The sequence below is a fragment of the Ictalurus punctatus genome, chromosome 3 (genome assembly GCF_001660625.3).
Source record: "Ictalurus punctatus breed USDA103 chromosome 3, Coco_2.0, whole genome shotgun sequence".
Taxonomy (NCBI): Eukaryota; Metazoa; Chordata; class Actinopteri; order Siluriformes; family Ictaluridae; genus Ictalurus; species Ictalurus punctatus.
Window position 1 is genome coordinate 27826856 of NC_030418.2, and position 19333 is coordinate 27846188.

At 37.7% G+C, this 19333-nt stretch overlaps 2 protein-coding genes across 5 annotated transcripts; both read left to right on the forward strand.

Moving 5' to 3' along the window:
- LOC108262768 (uncharacterized) lies at window positions 1-11104 on the forward strand. 4 transcript variants are annotated; one of them, XM_047154007.2, is made up of 7 exons: window positions 1-281; window positions 1114-1217; window positions 2427-3058; window positions 3200-3352; window positions 3566-4010; window positions 5200-7779; window positions 9980-11104. In XM_047154007.2, exons 2-7 carry the CDS (start codon window positions 1115-1117, stop codon window positions 10294-10296), a joined length of 4230 nt encoding a protein of 1409 aa, XP_047009963.2. In that variant the 5' UTR covers window positions 1-281; window position 1114; the 3' UTR covers window positions 10297-11104. The 4 variants fall into 4 exon arrangements, with proteins under 4 accessions (XP_047009963.2, XP_017318560.2, XP_017318565.2 ...); XM_017463071.3 differs by having other exon boundaries at window positions 1-111; XM_017463076.3 differs by having other exon boundaries at window positions 5449-7779; window positions 9980-11103.
- A 637-nt stretch (window positions 11105-11741) lies between these two features.
- On the forward strand, window positions 11742-18647 carry timm10 (translocase of inner mitochondrial membrane 10 homolog (yeast)). The gene is given in 2 exon segments (NM_001200676.1): window positions 11742-11942; window positions 17917-18647. Coding segments are annotated over 2 exon segments (267 nt in total). The 5' UTR covers window positions 11742-11871; the 3' UTR covers window positions 18113-18647.
- Window positions 18648-19333: the final 686 nt, after the last annotated feature.

Sequence of the window (19333 nt, forward strand, 5' to 3'; positions counted from 1 at the left end):
TATTTCGCACGTAGCTAACAATGGCGTCAATGACGTCAGCGCGTGTTTGTAGCTCATCTCGCTCGTGCGAAACTAACAACACAAACAACACAAGAAAGGAAAGAAGTGAGGGTAATGTCACTGAATAAATTTCTGGGTTATTGGCTAACTAGTAGGACAAAATGCTGAACGATTTAGTTGTCTAGTTAGTGAAATAGTTACTATTAGCGACCGCCTGTAAAATGAACCAGTTATCTTTCTGAATGAAGGCAGGAAACAGAAACCTTTAATCTGTTATCAAGGTAAATCAAACAGCACTCTCTGACTGCACTGTGTCCAAGGAACATGATAACCATCATCATTTTATGTAGTAAATCCGACTGCTAAACATGCATTTATTCAATAAACAATCAAGACTTGTATCTATTAATCCAGCTGTATCCGACCTTTCTATTTAAGCCACTATTTTAATACTATTTTGGTTTTACATTAAACCTGGATTTACTTTATTAATTACAGTGAATCACATTTGAATTTCATTTGGAGATTTATACATTTTAAATTAATTAGTTTGACAATTTTTTAAAAAAATATATAATAGACTTGTTTTCACACAAACGAAGAAAATAAAGTATCTGTAGGATTAATATGAAGACTAACATTCTTCCTGTTTACCTTTTTAAATGGACAAATCCATAATGATGTACAATCTACATTAATGCCATCAAGTGTTTTAGTCAGAGGTTAATCACGGGTTTAGTTAGAAGTTGTTTCACTGCCTGTTTAGTTTTCATCTAGTTATTAAGCTGCCTTTCTGTTATTGGTTTGAGGTTGGAGTTCATGTGGTACGATGATTGATTTATTTTGTGTGAAGAGCACACAAGATATCTAAGCAGTATTCAAGTTTAGACCAGTTTTCTGTGAATAGAAAGATTTATCACATTGTTCTGAAGCAAAATATTATTCGTGACTTCAGGTTCATAGATATATCTCTAGATGTAATGTTTATATAACATTTTGGCTGTAAAACATGTGGATCCTCTGCTTTGGATGATATATTGCATTAAGAACTGGGGTAATTAAATATGACATGTCTGATCATGCAAGTTTTGGCATTTATTTTATCCCCCCCAGGATGTGGAGGTACAAGCAGCCTGACTTTGCCCTGCATCTCCTTTGTGAACTGCAGAAACAGCAGCAATGCAGCCTGCACTGTGATACACTTCTGCAGACAGAGGGTGAGAAGGAAGGGAACTGTGACAGAAGAAGGGAAGGAATTAAATACCAGGTTAAGCTTACTTATAAAACCCAAAGTCTCAAGCACTCAGCTTTTAACAGGACCTTACAAAAATCAAGGTGTATTGCTACTACTAATATTCACTCTGTCTCTGGCTGAAAAATGATTGATTCAATCATTTTTCGATTCAAATGAGTCAATAAAATGATTGAAATAATTTTCAATTGGAACATAACATGACGATTCTTCAAACACATTTCACACCATTTTTCATGATTCTGCTAGTGAGTCAAAATCAACATATGGCCATGTCTAAATCATTTTTTAAAAAACTTATCTTGTAATGTTCTTAATATCCTGAAATCTATTGGTTGTTCCAGACCTTGGATTTTTGACACTAAGCCAATGAAATGTATTCATTTAAGCATAAACTGTAACTTTTAGCATCTGTGCCTATTAAAGTTGGTCTCTATGCCCCTAATAGCACTCATGTTTGGAAATTTTGCACTGTTTCCCATTTTGAGAACTCCATGATTGCCCTCTGCGGTGACTTCTGAGCATTCAGACAGATAGAAAACAAGCTTATTTTTATGTCTGCCAAATGTCACATGGCCTGGAATAATATTTCTGGAGATATTAAATCCTAAACATGACTTCCCAGATAAGATGTTTTTAAATTAGAAAACATTATATTTTTCAGGGGAGTGAAAAAAAGTAATGTTACAATTAATCCAAAATACTTTACTGTTTTAGGTCACAGGCAACAAATGTAGCAGCAGCCCTATCAGAATTGACATGGAATGGTCCTTTTGTATTAATGCACCACATTTGAAACCAATAAAACCATTACATTTAAGTCACTGTTCTGGACATGGAATACCCTAATCTTAGCCTGTTATGCTTAGACTTCATTGTGTGGTGGAAAAATTGTTCACAGAGAATATTATTAATAAATAGTAAATAAAATAATTTATTGAACACTGGATTTGATCATACTGTTTTTGTTGCTGTTTGTAAAAAGATGGTTTTAGGTACTCCGCTTCAAGTTGTGCCTAAGAACATCTTTACACTTAATAAAAGAACTGTAACACGCCCTCTTGTGGCTAACTGCTTTATTATGCTGCATTTGCCTTTGTCTGTTTACAGAGACAGTAAACTTCATATCCATTGTAGCCATTTCTATTAATGTGTATTTGTTCTGCTTTCTTAGGTGTCTCTATTCCTGCCCATAGCTGTGTGTTGTCTGCCCTCAGCCCAGTTTTTTATAGAGCCTTTGCCAATGCTCCTTCACTTCCAGTGGGCCAGAGTAGACTAGTACAGCTGGAAGCAGTAGGGGCTCATGCCCTGATGAAGCTGGTTGGGTTCATATACTCAGGTGAGATGGGGGGAGAAAGCTTGGATGAACAGCAGCAAGTGATTGACATTGCTTACAGGCTGGGATTCAGTAACTTTATGGAAGGGAAGCAAAAACAGGTGAACTGGCATCAGAATAAAAGTGCAAGTTGGAGGGAGATTGGACTGCAGACAGAAGAGACAGGAGGGAGAAGGAAAGATGCAAGCATACAGATCCTGTCCAGAAAACAGAACTTTTCTCATTCAGGCACTCTGACAGACAGCACTGAAGCTCACTTTGCAGACACATCAGAGCCAGAGATGTCTATAGACCTGCCTGATGAATTAACTGATGTACCTAGTGAATATAACAGCATTTCTCCAGATGCTGGTCTTCCCTGGATAGATGAGCTTGTTGCTCACTCTGTGTCGAACAGCAGGTTGGTTAGAGTGCACGCCAAACGTCAGCAAAGTCAAAAGCAGAAGAAAAGAGCAAAAATTTCAAAGAAGGTAAGTAAATTGACAAAAGATAATCCGAGATAAGACCTAGTTCAATTTTGCGACGTTGCAAAGACCCTGTCAGAATTTTTGGCGAAAACAAAAGGAAATAGGAGGAAAGATTCTTTTTTTAACTCTGTGCTTGAACTCCAGGGAGACACACAGATCTCACTGAAGATTAAACTCAAGAGGCAGAGGAGTGGGGCATTGTGGGAGATTGCTAGTGTCCAAGAGGAGAGTGCAGTTGATGGATCAAAAACTTGTGGATCTTCTGATGACCCACCAACGACGCACAGTCTTGCTGAGGTAACAGCTCTTTACAGAGTGGGTCAGATTCAGTAAATAATTTGTCTGTAGTTTACTGTCAAATAACTTCATGTTGATTCTGAAGCACCATAATCCTTTTCACTTGTATGGTCAGAGGTTCTACTCTCTCATATGTTGTATGTCTACTTCTCTTTCTTGACATTTGCTTCTGTCTTGTTTCTCTTGGACTCTATGGTGACGCCGTTCTCACAGACCCATAAGGGCTCTGTAGAAGTCCAGCTGAGCCCCTGCTGTCAGAATCTTGAAACTGTCACGCTCACACCTTCCTCAGAGCTGACCACGCCTCCTCCTGCTACACCCACTAGGCCCCCTTCAGAGCACTTTTGTCACCATACCACTGATCCCGTTCCTCTCTCTGCCCCTTTACAAATGCCACCTCCATCACCTGGTTTGTCACAGCCCGAGGAGTCCGATGAACATATTGCAAAGCTGTTAGAGACGGTCACAGTGGGTTTAAACATCTTGCCCTCGGTCACAGCGGAGGGGAACAGCAGCATGCATGCGCAGCTGGATCAAAAATCGGAGAAGTGTGCAGCTGTAGCTAATTCACCAGCTTCATATCTTTGTTTGCTTGGCCATAATCTAGGAGCTATGGGATCTGGAACAACATCAGGCACTTCTGAACAAAGAGAAGCAGGTACAAAAGTTTAATGGTACAGCATGTTTTTAAAATTGTCAACTAAAATCACTCCTGACATTCTGGTAGACCATCTGCATATTTTAATGTCATGAAATTATCACTGATCCAGCTGATTAATAGAACTTTCCAATCAGCTAAGGAAAAAAACACACCTGATACAAGAAAGATGTACTGATAATTATAAATTTAAGATCAGTCGTGTGTAACCGGCACATATTTCAAACATACTCCTCAGTGGGACTGTAAATTTCAGCATAGGTGTTATCAATTTATTAGGAATGCTGCTTTGTATCTGCTCACATGGTAGTGTTTGTGATTCTGCTATGAGTGTATCAGGCACATTGGCATTGCTGGGGGTTTTAAACAGTGCAATGTCAGTGCTGGCTTGAGAAAATATATACATCCAGCAGTTCCTGAAAATATCTAGCCTCTATTGGTACACCTATTAGGGTCCCAACATGGTACATATGTCTAATAAACTGGCCAGTAAGTGAACACATTGTTAAAAATCCTCAGGAACACTTCTGAGCCGGATACTCTTGAACTCTATGGCTAAATGTTTGTGAACACCTGACCATCACACCCATATGTTCTTGTTGAACATCCCATTCCAGATTTATTCCATTTTTGCTGTTATTATAAGCTCCACTCTTCTGGGAAGACTTTTACACTAGTTTTTGGAGCGTGGCTGTGGGGATTTGTGTTCATTCAGCCACAAGAGCATTACTGAGATCAGTCACTAATGTTGGGTGAGGGGGCCTGCGGCATAGTCAGTCTTCCAGTTCATCCCAAAGCTGTTCATTGGGGTTGAGGTCAATACTCTGTGCAGGCCACTCGAGTTCTTCCACACCAACATCGGCAAACTATGTCTATATGGGCCTTGATTTTTGCACAGGGGCATGTGTGGGTAAGTTCCAGTGAGGGGAAATCTCAATACTACAACATTCAAGACAGTGTGCTACCAACTTTGTGGCAACAGTTTGTGGACGCCCAGCATATTGGTGTGATGGACAGGTAATATAATTAAACATAATTTTGGCCATATAGTGCACATTCATCCAGATGCACAGCCTATTCACACTCATCAGTAACACTCTGATATTGATGAGTGTTTCTATTTTTTTTGTCTGGTTAACTTAATATGCATGTCTTAATGTCTTAACTGTGACTATGCTTCCTATTGTAGGGTCTGTGGACCTATCTAATTGCAAAAAATGGGATCTAGAGAATGTTGCCTCAGTAGCAAGTTGCCCAACATCATTTTCCTATACCTCTCCATGTATGACACAAAAGATAAATATTGATTCATCATTTACAAAGCCATGCCCCGAAACAAACATTGTGCCATCTAAACGTACTTTTATTACCGAAGGTCTTGAGCATCAAAATGTAGTTGAGTTGAAGACTGTATATAATCATTTCATTTTGGGGGCAGATACTTCTGCACAGTCAGGGAAGCAGACTGTGAGTGATGCCAGTGAAGATGCCTGTGATCTACCAACTCAAATCCCAAGAAGTAATGCAGCACAGGATGATCCCACACCAGTAGGAAAACAGTGTCCAGACCAGCTTCATGTAACAGATAAGGTGTCAGTCTGGCAATCATTAGATGTTGGTCAAGCCCCCAATTCTGATAATTGGGCTGATTTCAGTGAGATGAGGCTCCCAAGATGTCTTTCACCTCTTATGTCAGACGCAGACGAAACAACTGGTATTTCTCCACAAGATCCTTTAGGACCACTGGAATTTTCTTCATGCCTTTCTGCATCACATGTCAACCTCCAGCCCGCATTGAGATACACGTCGTCTCCAATTCAACCACAAGCACTTCCTGGCAAAACTATCCAACAGAATCCATCATGTACTACTCTACATGTAAATGAGATACATTGTTCAGTGGTAGGGAAGAACTCATGCCCTTTAAGATCAAATAGAGATCACAATGGAGAGGCCAGTGAGTGTAAATCAAATGAGAAAAAGACAAAAATGCCAGATTTTGAGAACAAACTGCTTAAGGGGACAGAAGACAGCATACTGAACAGAAAGATGAATGACTCAGTAGTCAGAGGAATATCTACAGCAAGGAACATTGTTGAAACTGTTAATGAGCCTTGCAGAAAAAAAGCAAAGATGGCTGGTTACCCAAATGGAGTTGATACACAAATAGTGAATCCCTACAGTGTGAAGATAAAGAATATAAGACCAGTTGATAACATGCAAGACATTCGCAGCCCTGTAACCGCTGAGAAAATGGATTGCCTGAAGGCTGCCAAGACAGGGAAAACAGTGTCAGAAGATCTGAAATCTCCAGAGAACCTGGCACTCTGCCAGATAGGTCAGCCTTTCAAGTGTAAAGGTCAAGGGAAATGCCAAAAAGATGCTTGGGATACAAAACAATCTGCCTCTTTGGTGGCAAAACATGGATGTGGGAGGCCCCTTCAAAAAAGAACATGCACTAAAGCCCTAATGGGAAACTTAAGCAAAATAAGTAAACTTAACAGTTCATCTGCAGTCCTTAATGATTCACCGTCTCCCAGCCATCATGACTTACAGTTAACACAAATGAACAAGGAGCGTGTACCAAAACATGAGAGTGGGAGGGCCACTAAAGTACAACAACGTCCTTTAAAGGATTTAATCAACGAATGTGAAAAGAGTAAAGTACCAGTAACAGAACTGGAAAATCCCTTCGTAGAACCTAAAAAAGTCTTTTCAGATGTGAACCTGAACAGAGAAGAAAACAACCGGACCAAAAGGTATGCTAGCCTCGCTATGAAAACGAGTTTTTGTGATAAGATTTTCCATCAGAGTGTTTTCAGTCTAGACACCACTGTCACTCATCAATTAAGATCGATTTTGCAGAAAACTGATGGAAAAATTAGGACTAGTCTACTTCCAAGTCTCCTCTTTAAGAGGCACAGAGAACCTCCAGAGCCTGATCACATGAGTACCAAGTTAATGACGGACAACAAAAAACAGGAAAAGAGAAATACAACTGAAGAGATTGCGATAGAGAGAGGTGTACCAGGGACGGATAAACCTGATGAAGTTGTAGACAAGAGAGTGGATTCAAAAAAACAAGTTGAAAGTTCATCCAAAAATGTGAAAAGATGTTTGGCGAATGTAAACTTTGTAAAAGAAGCTAAGATTACTCTGAATACTGGTTTATCCATTCATGAGGCTGTTGATCTGAATGCTGCTTCTCATTTGTGTACAGTTCCACCAGCAACGGATTTTAACATACATTTTGGGGTGGAAACTAACATGCAGCATGAATCAACTACAACATTACTCCAACGTTTTACACCTGAAAACATGATGGAGAATCCAACAACAGATGAACACGTTATAGAAAGTCTTTCTAATGAGCCAACAGAAGTAAACTTAATCAAGACCAAAGAGCTACATCTTGAAGGGACTGTGAGCACTCAAATTGTTAATCTGGAAAGACAAGAAGATTGTAACAAGGAGAAAGTAAAGAAGAATGCAATAAAGAAAACAGATCATATAGAAATCAGTAGAATTAATGAATCTGAAGCTGGGATAAGTGATATTGAGGTGGATGTGATGGATAAGAGTGCTCAGCTTGCTACAGGTCATGGAGATGAAGTAGTTGCTACAAGGGCAAACACTGATAATGTTGATGTAGAGGAAAACCAATTGTCTGTTGAGGTGACTAATGATGCAGAAGCACTTGCTCACGAGGAAGAATTCAGTGGACAGCAGGTTCTAAGGACTGAAGCGGAAGTCATGCCACCAGATGAAGGTAACATTGAGTTTTGTATATTTTACATGTACACTATTGAAAGTTCAAATTGTGTTTTCCTCATCAGAGCTATAATAAGCTGTCTGGGTGTGGCAGGTTGAGAGTTTGTATTACACTATCATGGTATCCTGACAGTTTGTAGTCTATGCCATGATAGTTTCTGTTTCTGACCACAGATTTAGCATTATTCAACCTGGAATAATGGTCAGTGTTTTACACCACAGCACTGCTGAGTGTTGTTGAATTGTTTACGTTTTCTATGAGAAGATGTTTATTCAGCATTTTTATAAGGATTAGTGCTATGTAACAGTCAGCGGTAATACTGTAACTTAAAATTTTCCTATATGAATGGAGGGCTTTCATACAGAATGTTTTTATTTATTTATTTATTTATTTATACTTTTTTTAAACACAATAAAGAAAGAAAAGAGAGTCTGGTAAGGAATGATTATGTGAGTGAACTAATGTTCAAAACATTTAATGTAACTATAAAATATTGTTTTTAACTGTAAAAAATTATACTCGTTAGCAAATTGCTTTTATTAATTGTTATTTTAAAAAATCAAAATGTGCAGTTCTTGGTAAATAATCAGCTTCAGTGTGGTAACAGTAACGGTGCTTCTTGTCAGGTTACATCATACCACCCTGTCATGGATTATTTTCCTGTAACAGCACACTAATCCGTAGATCTCCACTGCTAATCATGGACTCAGCGATAGAACCACAGAGAAACCTGTAGCATGTAGGGTTAACATTACATGCATGTACAATATGGATTCATTTAATAGCATTTACTAACTTATAGCTCTACTTCTGACACAGAAATACTCTTTAAGGTTAAGCTTTACCCAGGATGCTGTATGCATCTTGTAATATAACTGTTTTAATGGAATATAGTGGAATTGCCTCATGGTGGAATTGGCTCTTAGTGGAATTGCCTCTTGGTTAGTTACAAGAGTTCTTGACTTTCAGTTATTTTATGAATACAACCTAGTAACTTCACTGAAATACAGTTAAGTAAAGTTTTGCTAAACAAACACAATGCCTATCTCTTGACATCAGGTTTGAGGAATGAGACTCTAGTTGGATGTGTGTTTGCTATTTTTAATCTTTAGGGGAAAGCTTTATATTCTATCTAAGATGAGGACAATAAATTGCTTCCTGTTTTGACAAACCCTTTGTTTTTCACTGCTGGCTCTCATTCCACAGCATACATGATCTGTTAACAATGCTCTTGCTAAGATTTACTTTCATAATTATATTAACAGACTAATGTAAACAAACCTATTCTTCTTATTCTACTGAGAAAAAAGTTTCTGAATAAAAATGAAGACACTTCATTAAGAGAACAGTAGGTAATGGATAGTGCTAATTGTGTAACATAACATATAGTATTAATACATTTTGACACACTGGTCTGGGTTTATTCACTACATTTCTTTATATGCATTGCATTTGGTCTGTTTTTGGCTTTCAGTTACTACCGACAATTTTAACCTTTTCTCACACACTGGTGTTTTCGTGGCGCAGGTGGAATGGAAATCAACTTATCTGACATTTTCAATCAGTATAAACAAATGAATTATTTTATTGCTGCAAATCTGTTCTAAGATTAGTCAGGACGCTGTTGGGTTTCTGTGTGTAGAGTATCATGACCTTGTGTTTAGCTGTTGGTGAGCAGGACGATTGGAAAACGGGAGGGGTGTGAGCACCCTGTTGGGCAAACTGTTCACATCTCTCAACAATAACATTGGTACAGAAATAAAACCGACAGCACAACTAAAGCTTTTTTTGATAGTAAAAGACTGGATGCAGCGGCCACAATAAAATTATAACATTTAAACTTAGTAGGCTACATAAAAAAAAGAAATACTTATGAAAAACTGCAGATTCTTAAAGCCCTTAGTGTCTACTTTCATCTGAGCCATTAACCACTACTGTGGAGTGTGACAGCACAAATACATTCAATGCTGAACCCAGACACCCCCAAAACAGGTGGAAATTCCATTTTTTTGGTCTCCGGTATTGGCTTACAAGATAGTTTAGATTACAAGTTAGTCTTGTACAACTTCTGAACAAGCTTGCAAAATTTCTGTGAATTTCACTTAATTATTTTGAAATCTTTGATTACGTTATCCAAATTAAACATTTTATTGGGGTTGTTGTTGTTTATTAATTTGTTTTTGTTTTTTTTAAACAGCTACAGTTGAGATTACTTCAGAAATGATAAATACTGAAGCATCCTCTATTCAACGTGGAGAGGAGTCTGACCTCAGCAGCTCCTCAGTCACTACCTTAGGTACATCAGCAGTGTTTCTGCCTGATGTGAGCACTGAGTCAGCAGAGGACTGCAGCAGTACTGAAGAGGAGCTTGTTGTGGATGACATATCTGACGCTTCTGTTCAGCCATTCACTGTAGTTGGTACTGAGTGCAACACTATTCAGGAAGATGAGGAAGAAGTAAGAGGCATGGAGGAGGAAGAAGAGGTTGATGTGACTGGAGAGGAATCCAATTGAACTTTTCTTACACTTTGCAAGCATCAAAATCTTTTCCTAAATGTTTTACTCAGTTTACCAAAAAAGATTAGCACTTGTAAATTTCTGTTTATTTTTTCAGGTATTTTTGTTATTGTTAAGATTATTTATATTTATTTAAAAGCGTAATTTATGCAGATAGGTGCTGACAAGTGCTTTAGTTGGATTAATTCATTTGTGTGCATTTTTTTCCTGCACTAAAAAAAGACCAATAACTGTACATTATTTTTGTTTGTCTCTTGTTTAGGTAATTAAGTAAAGCCTACAGTTTGCGGAAAAGATATTTCTCATATTGAATGAGCAATCATTATTTTAGATTATTAAGGCGCAGCAGTGCAGTGGGTCCATGGTCTTGGTTTCAATCCTGAGTTTAGTTATTGTCTACATGGTATTTTGCACATTCTCCCTGTGTGTTTGTGGGTTTCCTCTGGGTTCTCAGATTTCCTCCTGCTGTCATTACTTTGTTTGGCTACACTGGTCTAGCTACACCCCTATGTGTGAATGAGTGTGTTGATGTGTGTGAGTGGTTCCCTGTGAAGGACTGGTGTCCAATCCACTGGGAAAATCTCCTGCCTTGTGCCCAGTGTTATCAGGATAGACTCTGAATCCACCTTGACCGTGACCAGGATAAAGCAGTTCCTAAAGATGAATTTATTGAGTATATTATATAAAATGTATTAAAATTACATCAGCCTACTTTACATGGAGACCTTACACTATGGAAGTCACAGGGTGGCACCTGCCTGCCCTTGGGCAAAATTATATCAATGTGTCATATCACTTTTAAAGGAATTCAAACATGGCATCTTACATTTTAAAAAAAATAAAAAATTACATTTATGGATATGAAATTTAGCCATTATTACTATATGATTTGTCATTTTAAGCATGCATATAGTACATATCTTCATGGGTTTTTAGAAGAGCAAGAAAAGATCAACTAAAATGCTCATCAATATCAATGATAAAAGCACAAAGTTTTGCCATGTATTATAAATAGGCAGTACCACAATAAATGAACAACAGTCTCTACGCATTTGTTACAAAATGTACAATTATGACACCACATTTGGGGGTGGTTGTATGTTAAATACTACATATTTAAATGCCCATGGCTTTGAAATGGGATGTCCAACAGGCTCATATACTGTTTGTGTGATGGTCAGGTGTCCACATACTTTTGACCAACTCGTGTACATAATCGTGTCTTACGAATCATTCTTGTTTGTCAGGGGACATATGAAGAGATTTGTACGAAGAGTACAATGCCATATTGTACTACAGTGAATTAAACTGGCTGTACGGCACTAAAGCTAGTCATGTATTACACATGATGTGTGGAGTGTCGCACATAAAACAACCTGGTTGAACTGCGCATGCGCGCAATTTCACGCACGCGCAGTCCAGAGGACGCTCTAGTGGGTAGAGGACGCTGATCAGCATTGACAATCCACGTGCGTTTGTGCCGCTCTCCTTTGAGTGAAGGTTAAACGCTGCTGTCAGTTTACTGCATTTAATCGGAACCTGGTTGGGGTTTAAACGGGCTGAAAATCCAACATGGACCCCATGAAAGCGCAGCAACTGGCGGCCGAACTCGAGGTGGAAATGATGGCAGACATGTACAACCGGTAACGTTTATATCTGCTAGCATGCTAATGGAAGCTTTGCATAAACGTCCTTCGATTTGTAGCTGTTGTCCCGTTAAAACAAAACCATCTAGTTTATCTCTTAATGCGTTAAGCAGTGCGTGATCTCTGTTAAATAGACAAATATCTAAAATGATTCATTGTTGTATGTGGACAGTATTCTGATTCATGCTAGCTAGCTAACACCTCTACTAGAACACATGACATTTATAACTAATTCAAATGCGTCTCACTATACTGTTATAAGCTGTGTATTCTCTATGAAGCCTGTAATGTGCAGAATACAGAGGTTTTTAGTGTCATTTCTGAAGGCAAGGGCTCCTCAAGCAAGCCTGAGACAACTTAAGTACATTTTTTTTTAGCCATTCATCAATATAACTTGTATAGGTTGGGCCCTAATGTTGTTTCTACAGAGCCATGGTGTAACACACAGCAGCAGCTCGATACACAGGATTATACAAAGTGTGAATATACAGTAAACACGCAGGTCTGATATCTCTCTCTTTCTGATTTAGTTTTCTAGTGCAGAGGTTCTCAACCTTTTGTAACTAAAGCCCCCCTCAAGCCTCCCCTATCATTCATATATATATATATATATATATATATATATATATATATATATATATATATATATGTATGTATGTATGTATATATATATATATATATATATATATATGTATGTATGTATGTATGTATGTATGTATGTGTATATATATATATATATATATATATATATATATATATATATATATGTGTGTATGTGTATATGTTTGTGTGTGTGTGTGTATGTATGTGTTTTTGATGGATGTTTTTGTACTTTAAAAAAAAATACTTTTCATAACATGATTTTTATAAAACTATATAACGGACAGGAATGATCAAAAATGTTTCTGAACCCTATAGCTACTTTGAATAAGAGAACTAGGCTGTAATAACGTGGACTATTTTATGTAAAACATGTTGTCTTGCGTTCTAAAAACATTTGCATACGAAGGGTGTCTCGTTATCCATGACATTGTTAAATCTCCGGGTCTCAGCCCCTCACTGAATAGAGCAGACCCAGAGAGGTGTGAGTGCAGCGGGAAAGCAAGACCTCGCGCTTGCAGGACCGTACTCTTCACATTTAGAAAGTCGTAAGGTTTGTCCAAAAAGTTATTTTTTTTGGCGCTAAAGGGGTCTAAAAAGTCGCTAATTGGTAACACTGGTCTGCACTGACAGCTAGATAAAAGGCAGGCTAAGCTCCGCTTTTCCCCAGAAAAAAGAAAATACAGAGGGAGAGGGAACGCGGGGTTTTTCATTTATGCGCATTCTGTTTGGAAAGCAATAAAATACAGCGAGTACCCAAATGATGCCCTGGTTGAGAACCACTGGTCTAGTGCTTGTATATGACAGTGTTTCAGTCTGCAGCACAAAAGTCCCACCAGTATTGCGATAAAGCAGTGTTTTAAATTTATTTCAGGAGACAGACTCCCATTTACACTGTATTCCTACATCAGGAGCGTTGTACTCCAGTCCTGGAAGGCCACAGTGCTCACAAGCACTTTAAAATGCTGCTTCATTTAACACTTGTGTGTCCTTATGGACATTTTTTTTTCTTTTTCATTAAAAAAAAAAAAAAAAAAAAATTTGTCTGTGTTGATGCAAACAGCATAAATTTTGCAAGTGGTGTGTTTTTATTGGAATTTTAATGTTTCACCATCATTTGCTTTCATAAATCTATTTTAAACTAGATACACACAATAGTTACACTCAGGATATTAAGGACAAAAGTTGAAATTGAAAACCATTCAAACTGCATTATTTAATCCCCATGATATTTAAGTATAAAATCATGCATTCTGTGTTAAGCTTTTATTTTGTTGACAAGGTTTCAAAACATTGGATTTATTTAAAAAAAAAAAAATAAATAAAAAAAATCTGAAATGTGTAGTATTTTCACAGGTTTGGTCTATAGGGAAAATACATGCTTTTCCTTTTTTCTGATTCTGCTGTGTTATAGAGCACTGCAGACCAACAGAATAAATGATGCAGTTATAATTGTGTGGGTGTTTGTATAGATATCAGGGTTGTGGTTTATATGTGTGTACTGAGAATTTAGTGTGTGTGAACAGTTTGAAAGAATGAAGTTCTATTGTACTGGAAATCACAAATCCTACCCCATGTACATGAGTCAAAGAAGGCTACTGAATTTTGAAGATGTTTGCATTATGTAAAGAAACCAGTGTTTAAAGAATTAAAATTCTGAAAATGTTTGGTAATTACGATCAGAACTGATACTGGTTTTAAAAAAAAAAGTAATTGAAAGTGGGGAAAAAAATATTAATATATGTTTTTAGACATGGACATTTTTGTCCACTAGGGACCTGTGTGTGTGTGTGTGTGTGTGTGTGTGTGTGTGTGTGTGTGTGTGTAACTTTTTTTTTTTTTTTAATTGACACAAAGGGTTAACACTTCTGAACATTTAACCTTATTTCATTCACCAGCTCCAACCACTGGCCATAATGATGGACTCACCACCATTTGTGGGTGCTTTTTTTTCATAGCAAATAAACAATAGTACTTGGTCCCAGCATTATCTCCTTGGCCAATGCAGATTTGTGATTCATCACTGAATATCACTTTCATTCAGTCACCACACTCCATGTTTGATTCTCTTTAGCCTAATTGTTTTCTTCTGTGTAGGTGTTAGTACTGGTTTTCATTTGGATTTTTCTATATGTAAATTCAATTTCATTCAGTGAATTTCTTACAGTTCTGTCGCAACCATTGGCTATGTTTCCATCCAAGTTTTTTATGCGATATTCACCTAAAAATACTTTGATGAAAAATAAAATCTCCAAAATACTCATCAGAAACTTAGGCACTCAATTGAGACAATGTTTTTACTCGATAAGAAGATATGCGCATAAGTTATGATGGAAACACATTTACGAATAAATTCCTCAACGCGCATCACAAATGTCATTTTTTTTCACACATTGACTGCGTTTACGTGGACAACAATAATCCACTCTTAATCTAATTAAGACCATAATTTGATTAAGAAACTACCATGTAAACAGCAACCTTAATCTAATTATGGTCATAATCTAATTAAGCTCTAATCGAATTAAGACAGGTGGATTACTCCTGTTTTAATCGTATTATGGACATGCATTACAGACATGTAAACACCTTAATCACATTATGAAGGTCGTGTGAGCATTTTCACCGCATTTTGCGACAGGACACGATCACACACGGCAGTTTTACGCTTTACGGCGAACAAGAGTTCGTCTGTGTCCCAAACTGCATACTTGCCTACTATAGGCCTGTAGTGGGGAATAATACATGTATCTCGGCTACTATACAGTAGGCAAGTATGCGATTTGAGACGCAGCCCACGGCTTCAAGCAGTCGTCTATTTGCACGTATAGCATGACTAATAATTAACCGCACTTGAAGCGTTCGTAAAAAAAGTAAATAAAAACACCCAAAACTGTATATGGTACCATAATGAGGACGAACTGTATGTTGATACGTGAAATTCTGGAGGGACGGCGTGGCGCGGTGATGTAATGACGCGGGCTCTTAATCTAATTATGATCAATAACATGTAAAACGGGTACATGACTGGAGTATTCTAAAAGCGACTCATGTAAACACCTTAATCACATTATTACCTTATTTAGATTAAGGTCAATAATTATATTATTGCTGTCCATGTAAACGTAGTCAGTCACATGTGATCGAATAATTGGCTCAAAAAAGTAAAAATGTTGGTGAGCAAGATGCATCAGTTTCCCATTTTAGGAAAAGTGACTTTGTTCTCTTGAACACATGATATGAAAACGGTGCGTTATTCGCTAATGTTTTATGCGATATTCCAGTTTTTCTCAAATTAAATTCGCAACTTAAGAAACATAGCTAGTGCCTCCTGTTTCTGTCTCTTTGTTTTTCATTTGTTTTGTTGTGCTTTATCTATTTTCAAGGCATATCGCTTTGATTATTCTATCCTGACTCTTTGACATCTTGACCTTCTTTTATAACCTTCCCATTTTGTTTATACTTGCACCAAATTTTAGACACAGTTGACAGGGAACAACCAACATCTTTTGCCACACTCCGTGTTGGATTTCCTTCTTGAAGGAGTTTTATAATCCTTTCTGTTGTTTCAGTTGACAACTCTCTTGGTTTGGTGCCATGTTTCCTTTCAATTAGCCAAGTCCAACAGTTTGTTAAGGTCTGTAAGCACTCTCTCTTTTAACTGCAGACTAATTTGCATTTTTAGACTTGTGTGGGTATTTGTTATAGAAATACTTCTGATACGAACACAAATTACAAGGTGATTCCATCATTTTTTTCCTCTAATTGATCTCGGGGGGGGGGAGGGAGGAGGAATATCATTAATAAAAATCATTTAATTTGTTTGAGGTATGTTTCATGAAACCAGAATGTTCAGCTATTAAACCGAAACATGTTTCGTCACTTCTGTTCTTGTTTTTTTTGTTACAATGTAAAAAATCTGGGTGAACATCCTGCATGTGTGGTGATTCCATTATTTTTGCCTGGTGTTGTAATGACTGAGACAGTCATAGTGTAAATTTGGTGTTATAAGCAGACAGCCTTATTAAGAGCAATGTGCAGAAGTGCTTTGCAGTATTGATCAGAAACCTATCCTCATGCTAGTTCACCAGATCAGGGACTAAAAGTGCCATCAGTCTAAAAAGCCGGTTGGGAAGGTTCGTAAAATATGAAAAGAAAACAAGCCAAGGATTATTTTATTTAAAAAAAAAAAAAAAAAAAAAAAAAAAGAGTAATAGATTAACAAAATGCTAACTCAAATGCTTGGTGAAGAATTCATTCATCTACAGTTTTATCTTGGTCAGGGTTGTGATACTGTCTTACTCTGCAGTGGAACAGTTGCCCAGATCATGCAATTTTTAGACACACGGAAAATGCAAAAGGACTTTGCATTTCCTTTTGAAATTTGGCAAACACTGTACGTTCATGTAAATGAAAATACAAATGGTAATACACGTTTTGTATTTTAATTTGAATTTAAGTGCCCACAAATAGGAAATGCAAATGAAAATACAGTTTGCAATTGCTTTTGAATATTGTCCGTAAAATACTTCCATATACATCAATAAATTACCAAACAACACAATTTTCTGTGAGAATTGTAGGAACCCATTGTTACACACAGAAACAAACAGCTGATTTTTTTTTTTTTCTTTCCCTTTTCTTCAGTTTTTCACAGGATCTACAAATGTGTACATGCTGCTCTGATGACAAATAATTTACTACGTATTGTGTATCATGAAAATGTTCTCTATTATTGTGATGTTATTTGTGTGATGCATTACTCAGCCATAATGTGGAAGCTCCTAATTTCGTAAGTTCATTGCTGGTGACATTTTCCGATCAGGTAAATGATGGCGATAGATGGTCAAAATAAATTTGTTTAATAATAAAATAGCCTTTATTGTCACATGTCCTACAAGTACATTAGCGAAATTCTTTTCAAATTTTCTAGCTTTTTCGGAAGCTCGGGTCCGAGCACAAGGTCTTGATATGGTGTTTTTGGAGTAAAGAGGGTTATGGGAGCTTATTTTTCTGGTTGCGTGGACACCATTGTTTACACAGTAATTGCATCATAATTCTTGTCATCCTAAGTAAACATTTATTTTGCTCTGCAGATAAGGTACCTTTGAGAGATCAGATGATGGCAGGGTTGTAATGTGATGACACTCTATAGGGGTTTTTTATTTAAATGAGTAAAAATGGCTTTCAGTTAAGTACTTTTGACATAAAGCACTTAAAAGCAGGTTTTGACAATTTGTTCTGTCTCCAGGGAATGACGGTGCGAGTGTTAGCATTAGAGTTAATTTATAATATCAGAAAGTGGGATGTTCGTAGGTTTTATCACGAGAATGTGTGCTTAAATGTCTAAAATATTTCCTTCCTCCTGCAGAATGACCAACGCATGTCACAGGAAGTGTGTTCCTCCTCACTATAAGGAAGCAGAATTGTCGAAAGGTGAAGCAGTGTGTCTGGATCGCTGCGTGGCCAAGTACCTTGATTTGCACGAGAGGCTGGGTCGTAAACTCACTGAGCTCTCTGTACAGGACGAGGAGATGATGAGGAACGCAGCCACCGGCACTAGGTAGACCTACCAGGACTCTCAAAGAGCGACAAAGTGCGGCCTGGGGTGGACTGGAGAGGGGACAGGAAACGCACTAACATATTCCAGACGTCCAAATGAAGTGGATGTGGAGTATAGTAATGTGTGTGAGAAGACACCTCACCAGTCTTCAGTTAAATCTCACTCTCCCTCTCTCCATAGTTTGAAGTTGGGGTTGGAATAATGGTGACCCAGATATGATTTGCCCACAGGTTGCTTGTCAAAATTGCAGAATCCTTGTTGGAATTGTTAATCAGTTACTGTGACATGATTGACTTACTCATCACTTAGTGTTTTGTCTAAAAGCCCAAATGTATGTGGACCAGGTTGTGCATGATGGACATTACATTTGTTTGGGTTCTCCATTGGTTTTAATCTGTGGGGCTTTTTTTTTTTTATGTCTTTTTATATTTTTGTTCAAATAATTCATACCAACACTGTACAAAACCTGTGCAAGTGTGTTATTGATCATGTTGGAAGACTCACATTTGCTGCATAGTATAATTAAATCTCTTAATATACCCTTTCTTGTTTATTACAATTATTTTAAAAATTTAAAAAAAAAAAAAAAAAAAGGAGCTGTGCAGAAAATCGTTTGAAGGGCTTTAATTCGATTTTCAGCTAATTAACTCAAAACTCCAAACGTTTCCTGAGCCTTTAATCTCAGTCTGGTTCAGTACACATAAACACAATCATGGGGAAGATGAAAAGTAAATTTTGCATTTCATATGGAAATCAAGGTCCCAGAGACTGGAGGAAGAGAGGAGAGACACAGAATCCAAGTTGCTTGAAGTCCAGTGTGAAGTTTCCATAGTCAGTGATGATTTGGGGTGCCATGTCATCTGCTGGTGTTGGTCCACTGTGTTTTCTCAAGTCGAGAGTCAATGCAGCGTCTACCAGGAGATTTTAGAGCACTTCATGCTTCCATGCTGATTTCCTTTCCCAGCAGGACCTGGCACCTTCCCACAGTGCCAAAACTACTAGTAACTGGTTTGCTGACCATGGTATTACTGTGCTTGATTGGCCACCCAACTCGCCTGACCTGAACCCCATAGAGAATCTGAGACACACCAGACCCAACAATACAGATGAGCTGAAGGCCTGTCAAAGCAACCTGGGCTTCCAGAACACCTCAGCAGTGCCAAAGGCTGCTTGCCTCCATGCCACGCCGCATTGATGCAGTAATTTGGGGGAAAGCATCAAAGCC

What these genes read in the sequence shown, in the direction of transcription:
- LOC108262768 (XM_047154007.2), top strand. Translation starts at nt 1,115, where the DNA reads ATGTGGAGGTACAAGCAGCCTGACTTTGCCCTGCATCTCCTTTGTGAA. An exon ending in TACACTTCTGCAGACAGAGG is followed by an intron (nt 1,218 to 2,426) that starts GTGAGAAGGAAG and finishes CTGCTTTCTTAG; the next exon opens with GTGTCTCTATTCCTGCCCAT. An exon ending in GAGCAAAAATTTCAAAGAAG is followed by an intron (nt 3,059 to 3,199) that starts GTAAGTAAATTG and finishes CTTGAACTCCAG; the next exon opens with GGAGACACACAGATCTCACT.